Genomic DNA, 24,666 nt, shown 5'->3' with positions numbered 1-24,666 from the left:
GGAAAAGAGAAGATATTGAACGTATGGAATGGCCTGCGTACTCCCTGGACCTAAGCACTATAGGTCATGCCTGAGATGCTTTTGGCAGACGTGCTTCTCATCTAACTCCCCTTCCTCGAATCGGGCAAGAATTGAAAACCGCCTCCAGGGAGAAGTGAGACTATATATATCGCAAGGACTCCTCAACAGTTTGCTAGGCAGCATGAACAACAGCTGCAAAATGCACAGTAGTGTCCGAGAAGGCATTTTCATTACTGGGTCCAACAGCGATCTGTATTGGGTATCTGACTTGTGTCGAAGGTGAACGTTATCTACCGGGTGATAAAAAAAAATCAGTATAAATTTGAAAACTTAATAAACTACGGAATAATGTAGATAGAGGGGTAAAAATTGACACACATGCTTGGAATGACATGGAGTTTTATTAGAACCACCCCATATTGCTTGACGCGTGAAAGATCTCTTGCGCGCGTCGTTTGATGATGGTCGTGTGCTCAGCCGCCACTTTCGTCAAGCTTGGCCTCCTAGATCCCCAAACCTTAGTCCGTGCGATTATTGGCTTTGGGGTTACCTGAAGTCGAAAGTGTATCGTTACCGACCGACATCTCTAGGGATGCTGAAAGACAACATCCGACGCCAATGCCTCGCCATAACTCCGGTCATGCTTTACAGTGCTGTTCACAACATTATTGCTCGACTACAGCTATCGTTAAGCAACGGTGGTGGACATATTGAGCATTTGCTGTATAGAACATCATATCTTACTCTGCTATGCTAATTATTGCTTTTCTGATCAGATGAAGGTCCATCTGTCGGACATATTTTGAACTTTTGTATTTTGTTGGTTCTAATAAAACCCCATGTCATTCCAAGCATGTGTGTCAATTTATATCTCTCTATCTACATTATTCAGTGATTTATTCAGTTTTCAAATTTCTGCTGACTTTTTGATCACCCGGTATATCTATTATCTTTCTTTCTTACATGGTAAAATCTCTACCACATTTCGTTATAATATACCAGTCCACCTCTATTACGTATGTACTCTGGTTCATATCGTCCACAATTCCCTGTGACTAGTCCTGTCCAACAATGACTCTGTTCCTTAGCAATTATAAGCAATGTGTATTTTGGAATATTCGAGGTCTGTGTGAATAACAACACTTTGCATCCAGTACTGTTCTGACTGTACGTTGGTGTTCTGATCAAAGATGATTCCAATGCTGTGTTGAATTCCAATGGTGACCCTGCATTCAGGTTTGGAGTTGAGTGTGGTTACGACGTGAAGCTATTCCTCACTGAAAATTACGTCCGTGAAAGAAAGATGTAGATCCAAGAATTCGCGCAGATAGCTACATGGATACAAGCTCTTTCTTTCTACAGATCCATTGTGAGGGGATTCTCAAGGATGTAGAACATGTCATATAAATACAAAGCTCACACTAACGAAACAAGAGATATGCTGATATCCCTTCCACAAATCCTAAGTAAAATGGTCTTTAAGGATATGAAATAAAAACCTGAAGTGTAATTTCATTAAGGAGGTAATCCAAACTTTTCACAAATGTGTAAACTTATACACGCTGAAGTAGATGAGATAATTGTTAGGGCTTCGTAACCTGGCATCATCAAACGCAAAACGAGTTACAACATTTGCTTACAATATTCCTAAGTTGAAGATATGCAAAAGCCAAATTTTAGTTAACACTTATGGTATTTGCCAATTATAGACCGCTTAGAACCTAAGACAAAGGTACAATTTTTCTTCTTATCTTCCCAGAATTTCTTCATGAATTTCTTCATGCGTTGACTGATGGTCTGCCTCTGTTCATGTGTCACCCTCCTAGGTTGTGAATATTATTGTTGGACAGAAAAGTTTGCAGTACTGATCAGTAGACTGAAACGTTCCCTCTCCTGTTAAGTTTTCTCAAGTCCCTTCTTGCCTCTTCCAGCATCCCGAGGTGTTTCTCAATTTGGAAATGAAATTACAAATTTTCTTCCTTAGCTTATTGCCATTCATTCTGTAAATATGACCGTAAGACTTTAATCTCCTGTTTCTGATTGTGTCTGTGATTGTTTCTATGTTTCTGTATCTTAATTCCTCCTCTTCTTTGTTCCTTTGTAGTCTTGATATTTCTGAGTATTTTCCTTTCTCACTTTTATTCTGTCTTAGGCGCTCAGGTCCGTAAAGTGTTTTCGATTTTACTATTGTAGGTAGTGTTTAACTTTTGCCTTGAGTTATGCTGATCTCTTATGATATTGGTTTTGGATGAGTTTGTGTGTGCTAATTCCATTTTATTCGATCTTTCTTCACTTGTGGTGTTAACTAAACCGTTTGATTATATCCGTTATCCTAACTACTTAAACTGTTATATAGTCTATTTGATTATGTCCATTCTCCCAAATGCTTAAACTTATCAGCTCTTTTGATGTTTCCGTGTTGTTTTTGTATACGGGGTGAGTTACATAAGACGTAACACCCTTTTTAATTCGTGAACGTTTACACATATCGAAAGACGGTCTTCGACAAATTTTACAGCATCCAGGGGCACGTATGTTTTTGTTTGGTAACAACGGAGACACTGACGCAAGTACTTTTTTTTTAAAGTGGAACCTATACTTTTTATAACTCTTGAGAAGACAGTTAAAGTTATATAGCATTTCGTAATGTTGACATTGAACCCTGTCGTAAAACATTCAAGGAATGTTCTATAATTTGAGAGCACGTTGGCCGTAAACGGCATTTTCGGCGCGAACACTGCCAAGCAGGCGGACCAGCCTGCATAGTTGCAGAACGTAAGGTAGGCCTGTGTTACGAGCATAAAGCTTTATATCCCCTTGAATCTACTTACGACCTAGATTCAGGTTCACCTACGAATGTTGTATATGAAAATACGACATAGGCTAGAATCTAACGTATCACAAAGGGATCAGGAAAACTATTTCACATTTATGTATGCTCCTAGATTTATGTGAGCTGAAACAGTGAAATCAACTGGTCCTTCTCCAAAAATAAAAAGGTTTTATACCCTTCAAAACGCAAGTACTGTATTAAATATCTAAATGTTAGAAGGAAGATTTGATCTACCTCTTCCTGTACGTGGCTGCGTGCTTCTCAGAAGGAAAAAAAAAAAATGCTGTCGGATAAGTGTCTCGATCCACACCGCTCAAGATATTATATCTTGTGGGATACATTCGTTGAACTAAACATTTTATTAAAAATACTTAAGTGACCACTTCTACAACGCAAAATAAATGTTCTTAACGAAACGTCGTTTCACGCTGAACGTAAGAGTGTAATGACAGTGTTATCAGCCAAGTGGAATACACGCTGTCGACGTATTTGACACTGCGGTGCAATTTCGTATTCACGTAAATGAAATAAATAACATCGTGTTTCAAAATGAATATACGGGCTTTAAGGCTTTGTAGCACACATTACATTCACCTTATAATTATAAATAATACATCAAATGAAAGAGAAACACAAACAGTTTTTCTTACAATCATTCAGTGTGAACACCGGTTATACAGCGAGTCGATAGGTGAGTTGTTCCGAAACGCTGATCAATGTGTCAGGAGTAACTGTTGCAACAACACTGTTTCTAAAGTCGGCTAGTTCAGCGGTATCGGAGGCACGTACACATGATCGAGTCAGTTCGTGTGTGAAGGTGGAGGTCATGTACAAAATGCTGTGTCAACCTGCCCCTTGCGACCAATCCACCGGTCATTTAGCCAGCCGCGTACTGAGTTATGCCAGTGAGGCGGCACATCATCTTGCCCCCAAATAAAGATGTGTTGTTCAGCTTCTTCCCGTCGAAGCACGGGCGCTCGCTGTAGCACATCAAGAAATGAAGCATGAGTCACAGTTGATTCACAGAAAAAGAAAGGCCCAATTACTTTCCGCGCGAATATTTGTTGGGGCTAAGCGTGAAAGACTCGGACTTGTTCAGCACATTTATCAGTCACTCTTGGTCATTCAATACTCTTCCTATTGCGCACAGGTATACAAACCAAACAGTTTCAGTTGCTCTTTCATTTGGTGTATTATTTACAACTGCAATTTGAACTAATAAATGCTACTACGCCTTAAAGCCGGTATGCTCATTTTGAAACACCATGTTTACTGACAATGATTGGGTAACCACCCAGATCATATAACACAAATTTTGTCTTCCAAAACAAAATAACTTAATCCTTTATTTAACCATTTGTTCACACTGTCGATCTTGGACTGAAACGCACATTTGCAATCGCCGTTCGAAAGAAGGATGAACGGGTATCATTACGGTGGATGATATGGTAGAGTATACACTGAAGATTCGACGACACATATTCTCCGGCGTAGTTGGGGCTTCTTCATAGACGGTATCTTTGAGCGGTCCCCAAGGAAAGAAAGAAAGAGAAGTCAAATCGGGGGATCTCGCAGGCCATCTGAGAACAGAATTTCGTCCTATGCACCGTCATCGAAACTTCTCATTCAGTATTTGCGTTGCCCCACGAGACGAGTTAGATGAACAACTGTTATGTTGCAGCCTCATACACTATCGAATACACATACACTGCCATATATACTACAAGAACCGGCAGACTGTTCGTCAGAAAGTGTGCGTGCGAATGTCCATTTAGAACGCCTGAGATGAACTAAGATGTTACAATATATTTTCCTGTGATACCTCACCGTAGGTTTATGCTCCACGGCCGTTGACGTTGCACCTGACGAAGCCAGTATGGATTTTCAGTTGCCACGTGGTTCATGTTATGCAAATTAACGTTAGCGTGGTTATTATTCGTTGCTTTATAGGTAAAGAGAACACGTAGGAAAAACATAGTGTCGTCTCTCAGGGCAAATCCAAATCTTCGAGTGCCTGCGACAAAATTATGTACAGCGTTCAAAATCGTCGAGTGCCTGTTGTAGTGAAGATTACAGGGATGGAAATTCTGTCGAATGACACTCGTCTGGCTGATTCCACATTGTTTGGTAATATGTCTCGTACTACTGTGCGGATTCATTGCCGTCTTAGTCAGAACAGCTTCTTCGTGTTCTCTGTCAGTTGAAGTCTTCCTTCTTGGCCTCTTTCTGACTTTAAGGCTGCCTCTCCGCACTAGCGTCTTAATAATTCGTGCAAATACCTGGCGCGTCGGACAACGGCGATTCGGATAGGTAGCTACACTCCTGGAAATGGAAAGAAGAACACATTGACACCGGTGTGTCAGACCCACCATACTTGCTCCGGACACTGCGAGAGGGCTGTACAAGCAATGATCACACGCACGGCACAGCGGACACACCAGGAACCGCGGTGTTGGCCGTCGAATGGCGCTAGCTGCGCAGCATTTGTGCACCGCCGCCGTCAGTGTCAGCCAGTTTGCCGTGGCATACGGAGCTCCATCGCAGTCTTTAACAATGGTAGCATGCCGCGACAGCGTGGACGTGCACCGTATGTGCAGTTGACGGACTTTGAGCGAGGGCGTATAGTGGGCACGCGGGAGGCCGGGTGGACGTACCGCCGAATTGCTCAACACGTGGGGCGTGAGGTCTCCACAGTACATCGATGTTGTCGCCAGTGGTCTGCGGAAGGTGCACGTGCCCGTCGACCTGGGACCGGACCGCAGCGACGCACGGATGCACGCCAAGACCGTAGGATCCTACGCAGTGCCGTAGGGGACCACACCGCCACTTCCCAGCAAATTAGGGACACTGTTGGTCCTGGGGTATCGGCGAGGACCATTCGCAACCGTCTCCATGAAGCTGGGCTAAGGTCCCGCACACCGTTAGGCCGTCTTCCGCTCACGCCCCAACATCGTGCAGCCCGCCTCCAGTGGTGTCGCGACAGGCGTGAATGGAGGGACGAATGGAGACGTGTCGTCTTCAGCGATGAGAGTCGCTTCTGCCTTGGTGCCAATGGTGGTCGTATGCGTGTTTGGCGCCGTGCAGGTGAACGCCACAATCAGGACTGCATACGACCGAGGCACACAGGGCCAACACCCGGCATCATGGTGTGGGAAGCGATCTCCTACACTGGCCGTACACCTCTGGTGATCGTCGAGGGGACACTGAATAGTGCACGGTACATCCAAACCGTCATCGAACCCATCGTTCTACCATTCCTAGACCGGCAATGGAACTTGCTGTTCCAACAGGACAATGCACGTCCGCATGTATCCCGTGCCACCCAACGTGCTCTAGAAGGTGTAAGTCAACTACCCTGGCCAACAAGATCTCCGTATCTGTCCCCCATTGAGCATGTTTGGGACTGGATGAAGCGTCGTCTCACGCGGTCTGCACGTCCAGCACGAACGCTGGTCCAACTGAGGCGCCAGGTGGAAATGGCATGGCAAGCCGTCCCACAGGACTACATCCAGCATCTCTACGATCGTCTCCATGGGAGAATAGCAGCCTGCATTGCTGCGAAAGGTGGATATACACTGTACTAGTGCCGACATTGTGCATGCTCTGTTGCCTGTGTCTATGTGCCTGTGGTTCTGTCAGTGTGATCATGTGATGTATCTGACCCCAGGAATGTGTCAATAAAGTTTCCCCTTCCTGGGACAATGAATTCACGGTGTTCTTATTTCAATTTCCAGGAGTGTATATACCGTTGTACTGTTTTTACGACATTTTCCTTACATCCACCATATAAAAGTACTAAATCCAACTTTTCCTCACTGGTGTACATGACTGCACACAACGAATGTTGAAGCAGAAATGAGCGGTCTGCACTGTAGACAAATAAACGGGCAAAAGTGTTGACTTTCTGACACAGCGTAGCACGAGAGCTCTGCTTGGCGGTGTTTGCACCGCTAATGTCAATTCCGGCCACCGTCCTCTCAAATTCTAGGACATTTCTCGAATCGTTCTGCGATAAGTTTCAGCGTCAACAGTAACGTATATGAAGACAATGAACTGTTCTCGAAAGAACAGACACTATTGATGACCGTGCAGCTTTCTCTAGAGTAAATGATAATTAATTCAAACTCTCAGTTGCCGACAGGCAGTTGATATACCTCGATGGGGACAGCTGAGGGTTTCAATTAATTATCATTTATTCTACAGAAGCTGCACGGTCATCAATGGTATCTGTTGTTTCGAGAGCAGTTACTATCTCCATATATAGTTAAAAACCAACCCAGCCATTGACCTTCGTCTGTGCGAATGCTCATAGGTTACCCGAACTCTTACGGGAACAGTCAAAGTGTGCGCGAGTAATGAGTGGATGGGGTCCTCGGTGGCTCAGATGGATAGAACGTCTGCTATGTAAGCAGGAGATCCCGGGTTCGAGTCCCGGTCGGGGCACACATTTTCAGCCGTCCCCATCGAGGTATAACAACAACACCTGTCGGCAGCTGATGGTTTCAATTAATTACCATTTATTCAACAGTAACAAACGCTGTATCACTGTAATTGTGCTATCGAATAAAGTTATAAAAATATACGGTTCCATTTAAAAACACATACTTACTTTATTATCTCAGTTGATATCAGCGCTAAAAACATTAATCCCGAGACGTTATAACATTTGACGAAAGTCGCATTTCGTTATGTATAGCCGTTCACGATATAAAAGGGGTGTCTTACGTGATTCACCCTCTAAACATTCATGGTGGTGTCTGATTCTTCTATATCGTGTCTCCCTACCACTTTCGCGCAAAGACGCTCTGAGGTTGTTTTTTTTAGGGAATTTACTAGTTTGAACCTGGGACCTGTTGCTGGTAAGGAGACGCCAGACCACACATGACATGTAGAATTCAGAAGAGTTCAGTGAGACTAGCGATGATATAACCAAATACTAAATGATCTCAGCGTCAGCTCCACTGCACTCCCTGTAAAAGAATCTTAACACTAACTAAATTTAGTGGAAAGGGTTCAAGGCTTTCCTATTTTTAGTTAGCTGGTAAAATAACGTCGAAAAAGCAGTTAAGTTTACCATTGGAAATTTTATTCTACTCACAAAACATCGTTTATAAATTGCACTATTGATAAAAGGACATGTTTTAATACAGGATGGTAAAAACCAACAGCGTCTAACAAAAATGTGAACGAATATTCCCTGAATAGGTTTCCAAGTTCTACAATGGATCGAAGGATGACCTATGCCATATCACATCTATAATCTAGGTTTAATTTAAGTTTCACAAAAGAGAAAACTATCAAAATGGTCTACAGTGACCCTCAATTATCTTTAATTACTTATTTAACTTGTCGTAAATTACAGTGGCTGATGTGGCTTCTCAATAACTATATAAAAGAAAAATCATCGCGTTTCAGATATGTTCTTCAAGTGGCAAATGTGAACACCATGAGTTTTAATTAACGATCGACACTAGTATTACGCAAAAAGGGGGTGTAACAGATGAGACTTCTGCAGTTCTGAGTGAAGCCTTATGCACTCAAAAATGCGGCATTGCGTGCGTTCATTACCTTGTCGGTGTTTAAGCAGCGTCAGGGCGGCAGCGGCCGGCGCAGCAGCCATCCAGCTCGCCGTCTCGGAACCAACTCTCCTCTAACTTCTCCTTACTACAATTTACCGAAGTTAGTTTAAAAAAACTATCTGGCTATGTTTTCATCTGACCAATCAGGGTCTCAATGTTAACCTTAAGCTCCGCCTACAAAAATTCTGTCTATCCAATGAGAAACGTTATACTTTTCGTTTTTAAAGTTTGCAACGTAACAGAGACGCTAAAAAGTCTCACGCTAAAACCTGCAGCTAGTGTGGTCCTTTTAGCGTTATCGTAAGATCTATACTGCTCTTCTGGAGGGCTCTATCTTTTAACATGGGCTGGGGAGTGATCCTAATGTAACAGACACGCGAAAAAGTCTCACGCTAAAACTTGCGGGTGGTAGTGGCCCTTTTTGTGTTATCGTAAGATCTATACTGCTTTTCTGGAGGGCTCTAGCTTTTAACATGGGCTGGGGGTGATCCTTGACGTACCTGAGACGCGAAAAAGCCTCACGCTAAAACGTGCGGGTTGTATAGTTGTACAGGTAGGCTCGCGGCGTGGGTGCCCAACCCCTCCCTTATCTAGCTTAACACGGTTCTGCTCTCGGCTTCTGTCCTCGTTTCTCCCCTCGGAACTGCGTCTGCCTCACGGTGGGAAGGTACGACATGCATTTAGGCATTCTTGTGTTAGTCTGTGGTATTCCATTTGCTCACTCGTTACTCGTATTACTTTGGTTAATTTAATGTCACGATTTATTCGGAGCTATGTGACATACTAGTAGGTTTGCTTATCATGTCAGGGTTTTCATGTAAGGTGTTGGATTTGCCTGACACCTTACAACTCTATATATTCTTCTCTGCTGCATTAAAGTTCAATGTATTCCATTTTCTCATCTGATATTTGTAATCCGGTTTAAGCTGAATTTTCATGAAGTGTTTCTATAATTATCCTCGAATCTGTTTTGTCCTTAGAAATAACTGCTACATCGTCAGCAAAGGCGAGACATTCCACCTCAAAATTGATTCTTCTAAGAAATTCATCAATGGAGTATTGGTATTTGGTTACCAAGAAAGCAATTAGGCTCCCCTTAAAGTGTACTTTATTCGTAGCTGTACTATTTCTGGCTAATGCAAAGTTGATGAAAATGTGTTTTCTTCAATAACAGACACGTTTATGGTCCTTAATAACCGACTTTAAATACTTATCTAGAGTACTCTTAATTCAGTTACTGATTCCACGACCGAGCTGTTGGTTTAAAAAAAGAGATTTTTATTGTCAGAAATTTCATTAAGGAATAAATGTATTGGGAAGTAGTATCCCTTGATCCCTGAATAGGGTCTGTAGGATGTTCTATAGCTCACAGCAGGTCAAGTCAATAAATTCGTAGCACGCGCTTATGAACTTCGAAAACTGTATCCTGTCTTGATGACTTGCCCGAAAAATTATAGTGTAGGACATTATGGAATGAAAATAATCGATGAGTGCTAGATTTTTATTTTTATGTCACCTTTGTCTGACAACATTCACATCGCAAATTAAGATTTGTGTTGGTGCTTCGGCCGTTCTGTGAATATCCCTCCCAAATGAATTCATCATTAAGTTGTAATTCCAAGAACTTAACACTGACAACTTCGTGTACCTGCTTATTGCTGTATTTCAGACATGTACTGTGAGGAAACCTCTTGCAATTCTGAAATGCACACCACTTTATGTCCACGAAATTTCATTAAATTATCTTTATAAAACTATATTTTATTTGCTTGAAATGCTCCAAAAGAAGAACTGTGTGACAACTGGACGCCTAAGAGCTGCACTTTAAATACGTAGCTGTCTTCCAACAGTCTACGTACGGCATGTCTGTTTACAAGAAGTACGCAGTTAACTGCTATGATAAACACAATGTAATTATACTGTCATTTCACGGTCCAGCCTACCAACAGCAGATACCGCATACTGGTGGGACCATTCATTGCAGGATGAATTCTTGTCCAAGCATTGTGTCTATTCAGAACAATGTGATGGACAGAGCACTACAAATGTGTGACTCATCGCTTGGTCTGCACGTGCGTATGGTGTGTGTGTGGGAGAGAGAGCGTGAATACATTTTGCAAACTTCGGCGACGTTGCCGAAAATGTCCGATACTGCCTCAGAGAGAGTGCGCGCTTGTCAACGGCCACGTGCAGGTCACGGGCTTATCCGTAGACAGGCAGATATCACGCGCTCGTATTCATTTGCACGTAGTCTGCGAATTTGGTGTGTGTGCATGTGCAGTATGCTTCCCACACCAGCACAGTTGGCCAAAGTTTGCTGATCGACGAATGACGAATACAAATAAAAATTATTTCTCGTCGTTCGTGAGTAATAAATAAAAATACATATTCGAATCGATATTCATATGATAAAAGTTTTATTCGTTATCTGTGAATAAAATGCACTGAAAATAACATGAAATCCAGTGACATTTATTGCTCCAGTTCTTTGTAATTTATTAAACAAATGTACATTTTGTTAATTTTAAATTTTCATGAAACTGATTTGTTATTCAAAAATTTGCCATTGTGAGGTATTAAAGAAACTACATCTTCACTATAACTCCCGAAATCGTCTTTCCTTCAGGATAAGAATATAAGAGCCTCAAATCACAATCTTCTTCTGCAAAAACTGAGAAATCAATTCCATTAAAGTCTACCTAATAACTTCGTTGAGACTCTACATTAGTTTCGATTACGAAATCATGTTCAAAACCAATTTACTTTTTACGCTATCTTTTCTTCGACATTTCTTTGGTTGTGTCTATAGTTTCTAGTAGGCGTTCTTTGATCTTTGACAATAACGCATGTGAACTTTTTGTTTTTAAATCGTGAATCAGAAGTTGCTGCAGTTTAGAAAAGCGAAAATTGTCTTCCAATCGTTTCAAGGCTCTTTCCCGATAAAAAAATTTGCCAGAGTGCTGCAATATTACGTACTTCTTTTTTGTTCTGAATCTTTCTGATACTAAAACTCAGCATTGACGCATGTCGGGTCGAAAAACTATTCCATCTTCTAACGGAGTGCTTATGCAGGGTTAGCCTCATACAGTTTTGGATGACTTTGGACGTCGAGCAGCATTCCAGAAACGTTTCATCAGACTTTACATCTTAAAGCGTGCTGATATTAGTCGTTAGCAACCAATTAGTTCTTGCTACGTTCACTCATCTTTTAGCATAAGTACGAACGAACTGCATAATTATGTCAAAGAGACGCCCATATTGGATAGTGTTAGCGATATTGGTACAACGGAAGAAGGTTTTGGGTATTACGAGTTTCTGTTTCTGCATTTTCATGTTCTGCTACTTACATAGAGTTCTTCTGCACGTTAACAGGGGAAGGAGGAAGTACTGGTAAGTGCAGAGAGAGATAAATTACGCCGCGTCGATAGTGTAGCTGCTAAGACCGTCAGTCAATGAAGCTGCAAGCTTTTTGTTGCATTTGTCCCGATGTAAAGCAAGTAAATATGTATTACCCTCATAGAGTGGGTCTGATGCCCTTGACTTCTTCCCATCTCTGAACAGACCTACACAACCAGTTACAGGGGACCAACATTCTAACATGCACTCCGAAACTTGATGTAGTGCGACTTGTCATTTTTCTCAGTGTTAGAGATAAGAGAAGGAATAAGTAACAGAGAAAATAGTAGGACCATCGGTGGATCGAAAGCCAATCCCCTGGTTTCGCGGTCCGGAATTTAACCCAGTTTTTTTAAAGATTCTACCTCCATTTTTTTAATTATAAAAAAATGGTGAAGAGTAGAGTGGTCAGTTCTGAGCTGGTGGAGACAGGATGGGCAGGGTCGAAACCCGAGGACTGGCCACGCTGCCTCACCCTTCTCATCCATGAATCAATCCCGTCTAGTCTTTTTTTGCCGGGAACAGGGTAAGTAAACAAAATATCTTTATTTGGTCAAGAATGAATACAACAGAAATTCCATCCTTCCGCGGAATCAACACGAGACATCACACTCGTACAAGGCGAGAAAAAGCCTTTTTAACAAGGTGTTGGAGAAAAATAATAACAGTAATACTGAAGTAAGGTAAGAGGTGTGAGGCAATAGACAAAAAGGGAAGAAGGTGCGGGGGTATGATAAGACTTGCAGGCAACTGCCCGGCAGATGGAGCGTCCACCCTTTGCCTCATACAATCGCATTAATTTTTGGTGGCGGAAGTAAGTATACTCAGGATGGATAAAAGTTCATGGGTCAATCGAATCCGGCGGAACGCGGAGGTAACGGCCAAGTTTACAGACGTCACTGGTGGCAGCACAAGTGAGCTAGTGGACGTTGTCACCCATGAGGCGGCAAATTGAACAAAGAGAAGGGTCATTTAGTCCGATGGTTTGAAGGCGTTGATTTGTGCCGAATTTTCCACATGCCACGTGGTGCCATGTGGCCCGGACGTTGGAGGGATGGAAAAGCTGGCGGATATGACACCAAACCGTGGGCCACCGCGTTGATGTTGTTGCTGGACATGTAAGGAAGCAGTGGGGTGTAAAAATCTTTAGGTCGAGGAGAACACGTGTTCGGGAAGTGTGTATGAGCATAACTGAAGTCGGCGATGAAATCAGAAATGTGCGTCAGATGGTGCTTGATGTTTCCGACTGGTACTGGTGGCGTTATGGTCGCGGGCATAAGAATTTCCAGCAAGCTGCGCGTAAGGGAGGTGCCCCCGTTCCACAGCTTGTGCATGGTGGACGTGTCTGAGCCACCGAGGCACATATCTGTCGAAAACCATAAATAAGTTATTTATAAAATAGAAACTACACTGTTCCAAGTTAAAGAATTCTGTAGAAGAAGTAAATGAAGAAAATACAGTGGAGTTCTACAGCACTTATACTATACATAATTTATTGGCGAATATTTTTTTTGATGATCTACTTACCCTAATAACTATGCAGATAGAAATTTATTCGAGTATTGTCCATCTCTACTGACCACCACACATTGCGCTTCCTTCCTCATTCTGTTCATTGTAGTTATATTATCAACTGCAAAGAGTTCTATTAGTTCACTTGCTCAATTTACTCACGAGAGCCTATAGTGCAGCTGGATCGAAATTTTTTTTATTACCTATAAACCAAAGTTAAGAATTATAATCTGTTGCCACGTTCCTAAAGATAAATGTTTTCTGTTTGTTCAGTCCAAAATTTTCTCAACGTCAGGGTGATTTTAGCAGCAGACTGAATGCGAACATTATGTCATCAGCTGTTCGTTCTTGGATATTTATAGTTCCAAAGTTAAAGCAATGGCCTTGTATTACATTCAGTATTTGATTATCACTTTAATTTTCGTTAGGCACGACCATACGCAATCACTGTGGAAATGGTAGGTGAATCTTAGGTGTACAGCATTCATTTTCTCTACAGAAAACATGGAAAATGAACAGCTAAAAACAAATTCTAATTGTACATGCTTCCGACGCAGCGCCGCTACTTTGTGACGGAGCTGTATAGCGCCTATGTTTCCTCAGCTGCGTGGCAGGGCCACTCTCAACGGAACCACATGGTAATGAGATTTTCGTAATTTTTTATGTTTATGGTACGAGAAGTTGAAAATAGCAGACCCACTAAGCACTGCGACGCAACTCCAAGATATTCTCGACAAAATCAAATTGGAAGTTTTTCCGAGCGTCGATAATATCCTAAAGTAAACTCTATGTTTCACAGGCAGTATGGCCATTGGTAGAGTACTTGCCCACCACCTTAGTGGCCGGGGTTCGATTTCCGGCCGTGGTAAATTGTTAAACATAGATGCATGTTCGCCTGCATTTTCGTGAAGAGTTAAAATACATAAATACGGAAAAAATTTAAGTTGCATTATTTTTCTTTGACACAAACTTTATTAACAATCTTTTGTAATAGATTGTTAAATCGGAGTTTATATTTGCAGTGAAAACTGGATTTTTGTGCGTGATAGATAATTAGCAATAGAAAAGACCAGCATTTTTCATAAAAATGACTATTACATATGTGTTAGTTAGCATATATTCATGAATTTTATATGTTAATTGAGATGAACGAAAAAGAAAAAAGATAAGGACCGAATCGAGAGTAGAGCCAATGACTGGTGTCTCGAGTGCTACCGATTTTTTTCCATCTTCAGGCATTTTATGCTTCATGGATATGCTTGTAGAACATGCACCTTTGTATAAATATTTGCACTGGCTGGGAATCGCTCACTTGCCAGAGAAGCACTCTACCAGTGAGTCATATCATCTCTCGCGCAACTGATTTAATTTATGATTCAAGACACATAGGAAGTAAAGATATTGGCTGCCAGTGGACATTGTTTTGTATCGATGAGGTAAATTGAAAATTCGTGCCTGACCAAGATTCATACCCGGGTCTTCTGCTTACTAGGCAGATGTCCTGGCCACTATGCCATCCAGACACATCTGCACTGGACGGACTATTCTAGCACGCCCCCCGTCAGAGCAAAATTATCGACTTATCCACACAGTACTGATGTAGTCCTCCTTGTTCATTATCCTCATTACCTGCGGCATTCAGCCGATTCTCGTGAGATTTGATTCTGCAGCCACTATGAACCAAGACACAAAGGAATTAAAGACATAACTTTCCAGTGCCCATGGATTTACACTCCTGGAAATTGAAATAAGAACACCGTGAATTCATTGTCCCAGGAAGGGGAAACTTTATTGACACATTCCTGGGGTCAGATACATCACATGATCACACTGACAGAACCACAGGCACATAGACACAGGCAACAGAGCATGCACAATGTCGGCACTAGTACAGTGTATATCCACCTTTCGCAGCAATGCAGGCTGCTATTCTCCCATGGAGACGATCGTAGAGATGCTGGATGTAGTCCTGTGGAACGGCTTGACATGCCATTTCCACCTGGCGCCTCAGTTGGACCAGCTTTCGTGCTGGACGTGCAGACCGCGTAAGACGACGCTTCATCCAGTCCCAAACATGCTCAATGGGGGACAGATCCGGAGATCTTGCTGGCCAGGGTAGTTGACTTACACCTTCTAGAGCACGTTGGCTGGCACGAGATACATGCGGACGTGCATTGTCCTGTTGGACAGCAAGTTCCCTTGCCGGTCTAGGAATGGTAGAACTATGGGTTCGATGACGGTTTGGATATACCGTGCACTATTCAGTGTCCCCTCGACGATCACCAGAGGTGTACGGCCAGTGTAGGAGATCGCTCCCCACACCATGATGCCGGGTGTTGGCCCTGTGTGTCTCGGTCGTATGCAGTCCTGATTGTGGCGCTCACCTGCACGGCGCCAAACACGCATACGGCCATCATTGGCACCAAGGTAGAAGCGACTCTCATCGCTGAAGACGACACGTCTCCATTCGTCCCTCCATTCACGCCTGTCGCGACACCACTGGAGGTGGGCTGCACGATGTTGGGGCGTGAGCGGAAGACGGCCTAACGGTGTGCGGGACCGTAGCCCAGCTTCATGGAGATAGTTGCGAATGGTCCTCGCCGATACCCCAGGAGCAACAGTGTCCCTAATTTGCTGGGAAGTGGCGATGCGGTCCCCTACGGCACTGCGTAGGATCCTTCGGTCTTGGCGTGCATCCGTGCGTCGCTGCGGTCCGGTCCCAGGTCGACGGGCATGTGCACCTTCCGCCGACCACTGGCGACAACATCGATGTACTGTGGAGACCTCACGCCCCACGTGTTGAGCAATTCGGCGGTACGTCCACCCGGCCTCCCGCATGCCCACTATACGCCCTCGCTCAAAGTCCGTCAACTGCACATACGGTTCACGTCCACGCTGTCGCGGCATGCTACCAGTGTTAAAGACTGCGATGGAGCTCCGTATGCCACGGCAAACTGGCTAACACTGACGGCAGCGATGCACAAATGCTGCGCAGCTAGCGCCATTCGACGGCCAACACCGCGGTTCCTGGTGTGTCCGCTGTGCCGTGCGTGTGATCATTGCTTGTACAGCCCTCTCGCAGTGTCCGGAGCAAGTATGGTGGGTCTGACACACCGGTGTCAATGTGTTCTTTTTTCCATTTCCAGGAGTGTATATCACTGGGGAATATAAAAAAAATTGTGCCGGACTGGCACTGTGTCCGGATGGTGCAGTGGTCAATCCATCTGCCTGGAAACCAGGAGACATGGGTTTGAACCCGGGTCTGGCAAAAATTTTCAAGGTTTCCCATTGGTATAAATCAGTGTCCATCAGAAGCTAATTTGTTCATTTCCTTTGTACCTTGAATCATAGTGGCTGCAGGATGAAAATTGTGCCTGTTCTTCCTGAAATGTCTGAAAGGACAGACACCACACAAATATACTACTTTATTCAACTAAATACATTAGAAAAACTTCAAAGTAAATTTTTCCGTGGATTTTTGGGTGTGCATCCAGATGTTTTGGGAGAGTGATATCTGAGTTCAGAACTTTGCGCGTCATAAACATAAAAAAAAAATATAGTAATCCGATGCCATGCGATCTCCTTGTCTGTGAGAGCACGCCCCTCAGTGAGTACGTGATGCGAGATACCACGTGTGGAAACGGTCGACCACGTGCTTCCAGAACGTCCAGAACGCGTGCGGTGAGAGTGATTGGTCAGTGAGTACTGCTCATGTGGTCCCTCCACCCAAACGCTGTGCTCAAGTTGCAGGCGCTTAACCTAGGTTAAGTCCAATGCTGGCCAAAATTGTACTTATTATCTGTATACAGTATAGCAGGATGAATACATGACTAATTTGTAGGTAGTTTGGAGTGTGTTACGTATAGTGTGTGGAAGTGCCACAGCTGGCAACAAAACATGCTGTAACTCGGCTGAGCACTGAGTCGAACAAATCTTTGATGATAGATAAGGGAACAACATTCCATTCTGCTTCAACTCTACACCAGATTTCATTGGTTGTAGTTGCTGGCAAATGGTGATGTGCCTGTCTCTCGGCGACCGATGATCACATGTTTTCAGTGGTTTAGAGGTCTAGAGAACATGGAAGCAGTCGAAAACCATGTGATCGATGAAGATCAGGTGAGCGACGGCTTGTGGTCTTGCGTTATATTGTCGAAAGATAACACCACAAAGGACAGGATACAGTCACCAGTTCTAACATGTCAGAAATGTAACAGCCGATGCCAAAATTAGGCCATTACGCAAGCGCAGCCTCTATCAATGACGAATACAATTTGAGAGCCTCCACTCAAGGTGCTTTCCATTGTGATCCTGTATACAGACAAGGGAATCTCCTGAAAATAAAACATGGTGCCATTTCTGTGTTCAGTAACGTCGTTGGGCGTACCACTTTTGGTGCGTCAGTGTCAAGAGAAACCGCAACAATAGTAGTAGTGTTCCAGGCCTCGTCGTACCATCCAAGTGGATACTTGTCTTGCTGAACAGAAGACCATTTCCTGGCTTAAAGTATGTGACAGGTCTGTACCATTGCGCAAAAGACCGACAAACAGTATGTCCGCCCTGTTGGTGTTAGTTGTTGAAATTCTGCACGGCGTCGAGTATGACCATCCTGAATCATCGATTCCATACTGGTGCGATAGTATTGGAATCGCTATCGACAGAAGCAGGAATGTCGTGGAACCGAAAACCACAGCCTCAATAGGACACAGTTCAGCCGGTTTCAAATTCCGGTAAGTAGTGGTGGACATTTTTCATTTTTACTCGAAGAACAATGCATTCTTTTCACAAACAACCAACACTGAAATACGAGTTCTTAATGAGACACGCCCTGTGCAGTCTTTCCTTTAAAAAATTTAAGTGGTATTACATTGCTTCGTACGGTTGCGCATAAACGATGATCATTTGAGTACCTAAGCATATGTTTCAGTTCGTGCCAAATTGACATTTTTTTTGCTGTTTTAATGGCCACCATTGTATATGAACATGCTTCTTAAACAAGTGAAGTAATGTGAGTATATTCTCTTGATTACAAGGAGGTGAGTTGCAGCTGCATTAATTTTTTCAGTGATATTTAGTTGGTTATTTATGAGTTTTAGCTATACTGATGGCTATTTTACAGTCATTCGTATCTCTTGATAGTAGTGTAGCTCTCGAGTACCGAAAATAAAATAAATGATTCGTAAAGTACTTGAAAATTAATAAAAAATTATTTCTTATTTGTTAGTGTCGCTCCAGTTGTCAAATGGCGTCGGCTTTCACAGCATTGGTGTCGTGGGAGCTGTGTGATTATTATATGCTACAGACATTTATTGTACATTTTTGTTTGGGAGCGTGTTCTAATATATGTAAAGGAATTAAGCACAAAGTTAAAAATTCTTGGGAAGAAATGCTCTAATAATGGTCGACTTACTTTTACACAGACAATAAACTGCACTCTGCAAAAATCAGAATGCACTTAAGAATTAACGGAGCGAAACTAAATCAGAGCGTGTAGTGCCTTCCTGCTGCAGGTACAGCGAAGTCTGTACAACTGGTACCGGAAGATGATGATGATGATGATGTTTGGTTTGTGGGCGCTCAACTGCGCGGTTATCAGCGCCCGTACAAATTCCCAACCTTTGCTCAGTCCAATCTCGCCGCTTTCATGAATGAGGATGAAATGATGAGCACAACACAAACACCCAGTCATCTCGAGGGAGGTGAAAATCCCTGATCCCGGACCCCGTGCTCGGGAAGCGAGAACACGACCGCGAGACCACGAGTTGCGGACGGTACCCGGAAGAGACGCATACAAACGCGGAGGAAGCTTCTGGTGGGTGGTGGGGCTGAGAATTTCGTGATGAAAGCATCATTTACAGTTTGTAAGTGAAGAGGAACGAAATGACTCGTATTTTCGTGTACACCAACCTGTGAGCGGCCTGTCGGTGAAAACGCCGGCTCCGTTGACCAGGATGTCGAGCCTGCCCATGTTCTGGTTGACCCAGCAGAAGTTCTTCACGACGTCGTCCTCCTTGGTGACGTCCGTCTGGAGCGCATGCAGGTTGGAGGAGCCGCATTTCTCAGCGAAATCCTGGAGCACGCAGGCCGCATTCCTTTATTCATCAAACAAGAGGGGTAGTCAAAATGAAGCTTGTGAAGGCGTTAGCCTCTTACGTATTTACCGTTTAATGCACGGGTTGTCAGTTGTCAACCAGCGACCTACCGGCCCGCGGAACAATTTTTTTTTTTTTGGGGGGGGGGGAGGGGGGGCGGGGCGGGAGGAACGCTCGCGTTGTGCTCAACTTGGAACATATTTTCCGGTATCTGCATACTAACAGAGGTACGATTGGTACCCTGAGCCTCTGCAGGTATTTGGGCACCCTAAAAATCCTATAAGCAATACAGTTCATTCCGTTGGTGAACGCGTCAGTTACTATAGTTGAAGCCATGAACGATAGCGGTCGAGCTGAGATTTGTTCTGTGCATCTACGTCACAAATTTCCGGCAACCAATGAGCATTCAGTAGTGTTCTCAGCGCCCTGCTGTAAATGTCGTAACTAACGCGACCATTAAACGTGATCGCAGCGAGTTACTTACTTCCTATTCCATTTGTTGCGAATTGTCACAGCTCATGGCAGTGGTAAGCGACAAATTCTAAACAAGCAAGCAGGAGACATAATTTGCAGTATACACGATATCTAAAAAAGGAACGCACGTGTACGGGCTTACTGCGAACTTCGCTTCAAACCGACAACGATGCAATCCCCGTCCGTGTTTGGAGTTGCGCGAACCGCCATCGTTCTTGGATCGGACTATAGTACTAGTTCGTAGTTTCGACTCTTGAGCAACCTGACGCAGTAGCTAGTTTTACTAGCGAACAGCGAGGTAATCTTCTTTTCGCCACCGACAAAAACTTTGTGGCCGCCCTTGTGGCCGAGCGGCTCTAGGCGCTACAGTCTGGTACCGCGCGACGGCTACGGTCGCAGGTTCGAATCCTACCTTGGGCATAGATGTGTGTGATGTCCTTAGGTTAGTTAAGTTAAAGTAGTTCTAAGTTCCAGGGGACTTACGATCTCAGAAGTTAAGTCCCATAGTGCTCAGAGCCATTTGAACCAAAACTTTGTGAGGTGCGCAACTGTAGAAGTACTACTATAGTTATGCCTATGAAAGTACTCATTATGATATTTTCCTTCTATTGCAAATGTATCAAAGATTATGTTCCAGTATTAAATTGTGATTTACGCTTAAGTTAGGCGATGTCTAATTTTTGTACACAAACATGGCGGTGTTGGTGTTATGAGCCCTCTTCGTGCTGGCAACATGAGCTGCCAAAACAAAAGGAGCCCAAATTATAACCACTACAGAGCTTCTGTTCAATTTTGTAAATCCAGTAAAAGGTTAATGAGTAGGAGAAAACACAAAGGAGAAACTCGGAATAAACAAGACATGAAAAGGAAACAAAGTGACGTGAAAGAGTCTAGGAGGGAGTGTGTAAGAGAAAGGATGTTACCAGCGACACGTGAAGAACAAGATATAAATAATAATAACAATAAAAAAGAAACATTTCAACGAAGCTCTGCAAGAGAAAATTACTTCTGTCCCCCAAAGATTCTGATGATGAGTCATCTCGTTCAGATACAGATTTGGGTAGTCTGATTGTGGAGCTGCATTTTGTGTTAACAAGCCTCTCAAAGATCACACTGCTTGTCTCTTTTGTAATGCATTGCATACACAGGTCTGTAGTGGCGAAATTTGGATGCAGTGTATGCTCTGTGTGATGTCCACTATGATTTTTCTGGTTATGCGACTGAAATTTATGTATGATTTTTTTTAAAATAGATAAAGTGTCTTTCAGATTACTGAAGCTACATGACTGTTGATAAACCTGATATTGTATGGGGATGATGTCCAAGTAGAATTTCACATTGTACATTCTTATTATTATGTTTGATTTCATAAAACTGTCTTTCTTGTAAGTTCTGGTTTAATATTTTGAATTTTTCCCAAGGTGCTCAAACTACCAGCACACCTTTTTTTTCACAGATTGTAGAAGGTTCCATAAGACAAATTGTATTTTTTGCCCCATTCATCATTCATGAAAAACTGTGTGATAAATAAGTTAAAGACATGTCATAATATGTGCACAGAAAATCTTAAGTAGACAGGAAATAGGCAGTAAGTATAAAAAATGGAAGCGGGTGCCCATTATACGACCACCTCCTCCTCTAGTAGTAAATAATTTTTGCTCGTTGTAGACGTAGTAGAACACTTCAGATGTTGAGATTGAAGGTGCTTTATAATGAAGCAACGAAAGGTACCTAGCGACTGGAAAAAGTGCAGGTCTTTCCCATACATAAGAAGGGGTCGTAAGGTAGATATACACAGTTATAGGTCTATATCGTTGACGTCAATATGACTTGGAATTATGGAACATGTTTTATGTTCAAGAATTTTTGAAGAATGAATATCTCCTCTATAAAAATCAACATGGGCTCCACAAACAGAGATCTTGCGGAACTCAGCTCGCTCCGTTCCTCCCTGAGATTCACAGTGCCATAGATAATGGCGCTCAGGTTGACGCGGTGTTCCTACGTTTCAGGAAGGCATTTGACACCGTACCGTACTGCCCTTTTGTGAACAAAATATGAGCTTACCGAGTGTAGGACCAGATACGCGACAGGATTCAAGACTTCCTTGCAGACAGAATTCAACACGTCGCTCTTAATGGACGAAAAGGTAAATTACGGAGTACCCCAAGAAGTGTGGTAGAAACGTTCATGTTTACAATGTGTACGACAGTTGTAGTAGAAAGCGTCGGAAGCGTTTGTAAGAGTAGCAACTCCAGAAGACAGTATAGATTTGCAAAATGATCTGCAGAATGATGATGAATAGTGCAGGCTCTGAAAGTCGACCTGAACGTAAATAAATGTAACATATTGCCCATCTACAGGAAAAGGAATCGGCTATTACAAAACTACACTAATTATGCAAATTGCTGGAAACAGTATGTACTGTAAAATGTCTAGCACTAATTATCTACAGCGACCTTAAGTCGAATGACCACATAAAACAAAGCGTATGAAAACCAAATGCCAGACTGACATTCACAGGAAGACCTTAGGAAATGTAATTCACCGTGGAGGAAGTGGCATATAAAGCGCTTGTTCGACCGATTCTTGAGTGCTGTTCATCAGTCTAGGATTCTTACAAGATAGGTCTGACAGAAGAGATGGAGAAGATCCAAAGAAGAGCGGCCCGTTTCTACACTGAATCGTTTAGCCAGTGCGAGAATATACATCCATGCTCATAATTGAAATTTCAGGAGAGCCCTTTCATGAAGATTCGAACAAGAGGCTCAACAAACTCCATCGAGAGACGATACAGGAGAGGAATGTGCGTCACGGAGAGGATCATAATTGAAATTTCAAGAGAGCACTTTCATGAAGATTCGAACAACATATTATTTCCTCCCACACACATCTCACGAAATGATCACGACGAGATAATTGTATAAAATAGAGCTAATACAAAAGCTTACCGACAATCATTCTTCCCATGTGTCATTCGCAGGTGGAATAGGGAAGGGAGGATCTCTTAGAGGTACCAGAAAATTATCCTCCTTCATACGCCGTTAAGTGGCTTGCGGAGTATGGTGTGGATGTAGATGAACTAGCTGCAAACGTTTACCCTTATAGACGCTTAGTTTTCCATGATTTACATTTATTTACATGTCGTAACACTGTGAAGTTTTTAATACACCTACTGTAAAGCGTCGGAAGTAAAGAAACAATGTTTACGATGCGTAAGTAAATGTAAACGTCTGAAGATGGGCTGAAAGTCAAATTAATATATTCTCGAAAACCGGTGTGTTCTGAAATACTTCGTGGAGTGTTTGGGAACAGGGTGCTGTTCATATCAGTTTAACTGGTTTAAATGGCTCTAAGCACTATGAGACTTTACATATGAGGCCATCAGTCCCCTAGACTTAGAACTACTCAAACCTAACTAACTTAAGGATATCACACACATCCATGCTCGAGGCAGGATTCAAACCTGCGAGCGTAGCAGCAGCGTGGTTTCGGACTGAAGTTCATATCGGTGCATTAACCAATATACTCTGAAATCACAGACACGATAGTGTTGCATTTATGCGCTATGAGAGCTGCTGTTGTTCTACATGACGAGGTAGCTCGCGAGCTTAAGTACACGCTGAGGTGACGGAGGTAGGGGTAGTGATATGCACATATTTAGAAATTTTAATAATGTTTTATATTCACTGTATTCAATGAGAGCCGTAAACGTGCTCCCATAGGTGCGTAAACCAGTCCCCTACGGGGACAGACACTGATTTGGCAAAAGTCATGAGACATTGATAAGCTTATTTATAGATGACAATAGATGACAATAGTATCGCGTGCACAAGGTATAAAAGGGCAGTTCATTGACGGAGATGTCATTTGTACTCACGTGATTCATGTGGAAAGGTTTCTTATGTGATTATGACAGCACGATGGAAGCTACCAGACTTTGAATGCAGAGTGGTAGTTGATTCTAGGCGCATGAGACATTCCATTTTGGAAATCGTTACGGAACACAATATTCCGAAATCCACAATGTCAAGGGTGTGTCGAGAATACCAAATTTCAGGCAATAACTCTCAGCACGACAGTGCAGTGGCTGATGTGAGATTTAAAACTTCCCCGGCGTGCATACTGTTCCATAGCATTTCGGGAGAACTGCCGGATATCTGCAATTTCCTGCCACAATATTTTGTCGCAAAGTCATCTCGCTATCTTCAGACGATACTGGAATAAACGCACTGAGCTCTGATATTTAAGACCCCGCCATCACATGCATGGTGGATTCCCTTGGGGTCGCGCATGCGCTACTTGAGCGCGTTCGATTCTGCTGCGCCGCTCGCCCTCCGTGGTAACTCGCCGCATCGATATTAATTCGATTGCTTTCGCGTGGTTCCATCACAGAATTACGCCGGCTACGGAGGACACTAAGTCTGCAAAATCTGTGCATTTTATTAATAGCGCCGCTGCAAATAATATCAAACGTAAAACAAGCATGGCATTGGTGACACAAAGGATTCGTTTCAGTCGGCGTGAACTGGATTCTGTATCGGAGGATGTGTATTATCTTCATTTAGAATTGACAAGTGGACTGTCTACGTTGTCTTGGGACTGGGTGGATAGTGTGACATGTGCCAAAGCAAGCTGGAGCCATGACAAGTCTATGACGAGGCAAACTGCCAAGTTTGACTGACCTTCGACACCTATTAATGACGCGACTACGTCTGTGTAAGCAAGAGGTCTCAGTTATGCTCCTACAGCCGTTTCA

The 24,666-nt window shown here is 43.1% G+C and overlaps 1 protein-coding gene across 1 annotated transcript in view; it reads right to left on the bottom strand.

Annotated features, from left to right (window-relative positions):
* LOC126281641 (dehydrogenase/reductase SDR family member 11-like) overlaps positions 1-24,666 on the bottom strand; it is a 147,722-nt gene that overhangs the window by 83,534 nt on the left and 39,522 nt on the right. Inside the window, exon 3 of the mRNA XM_049980772.1 lies at positions 19,249-19,411. Coding sequence (XP_049836729.1) covers positions 19,249-19,411 — 163 coding nt within the window. The remainder of the gene's footprint in view (positions 1-19,248; positions 19,412-24,666) is intronic.

This window comes from Schistocerca gregaria, chromosome 7 (genome assembly GCF_023897955.1).
Source record: "Schistocerca gregaria isolate iqSchGreg1 chromosome 7, iqSchGreg1.2, whole genome shotgun sequence".
Lineage (NCBI taxonomy): Eukaryota > Metazoa > Arthropoda > Insecta > Orthoptera > Acrididae > Schistocerca > Schistocerca gregaria.
Note: the sequence above shows the minus strand (reverse complement) of the source record. Positions and strands in the feature narration are given on the sequence as shown.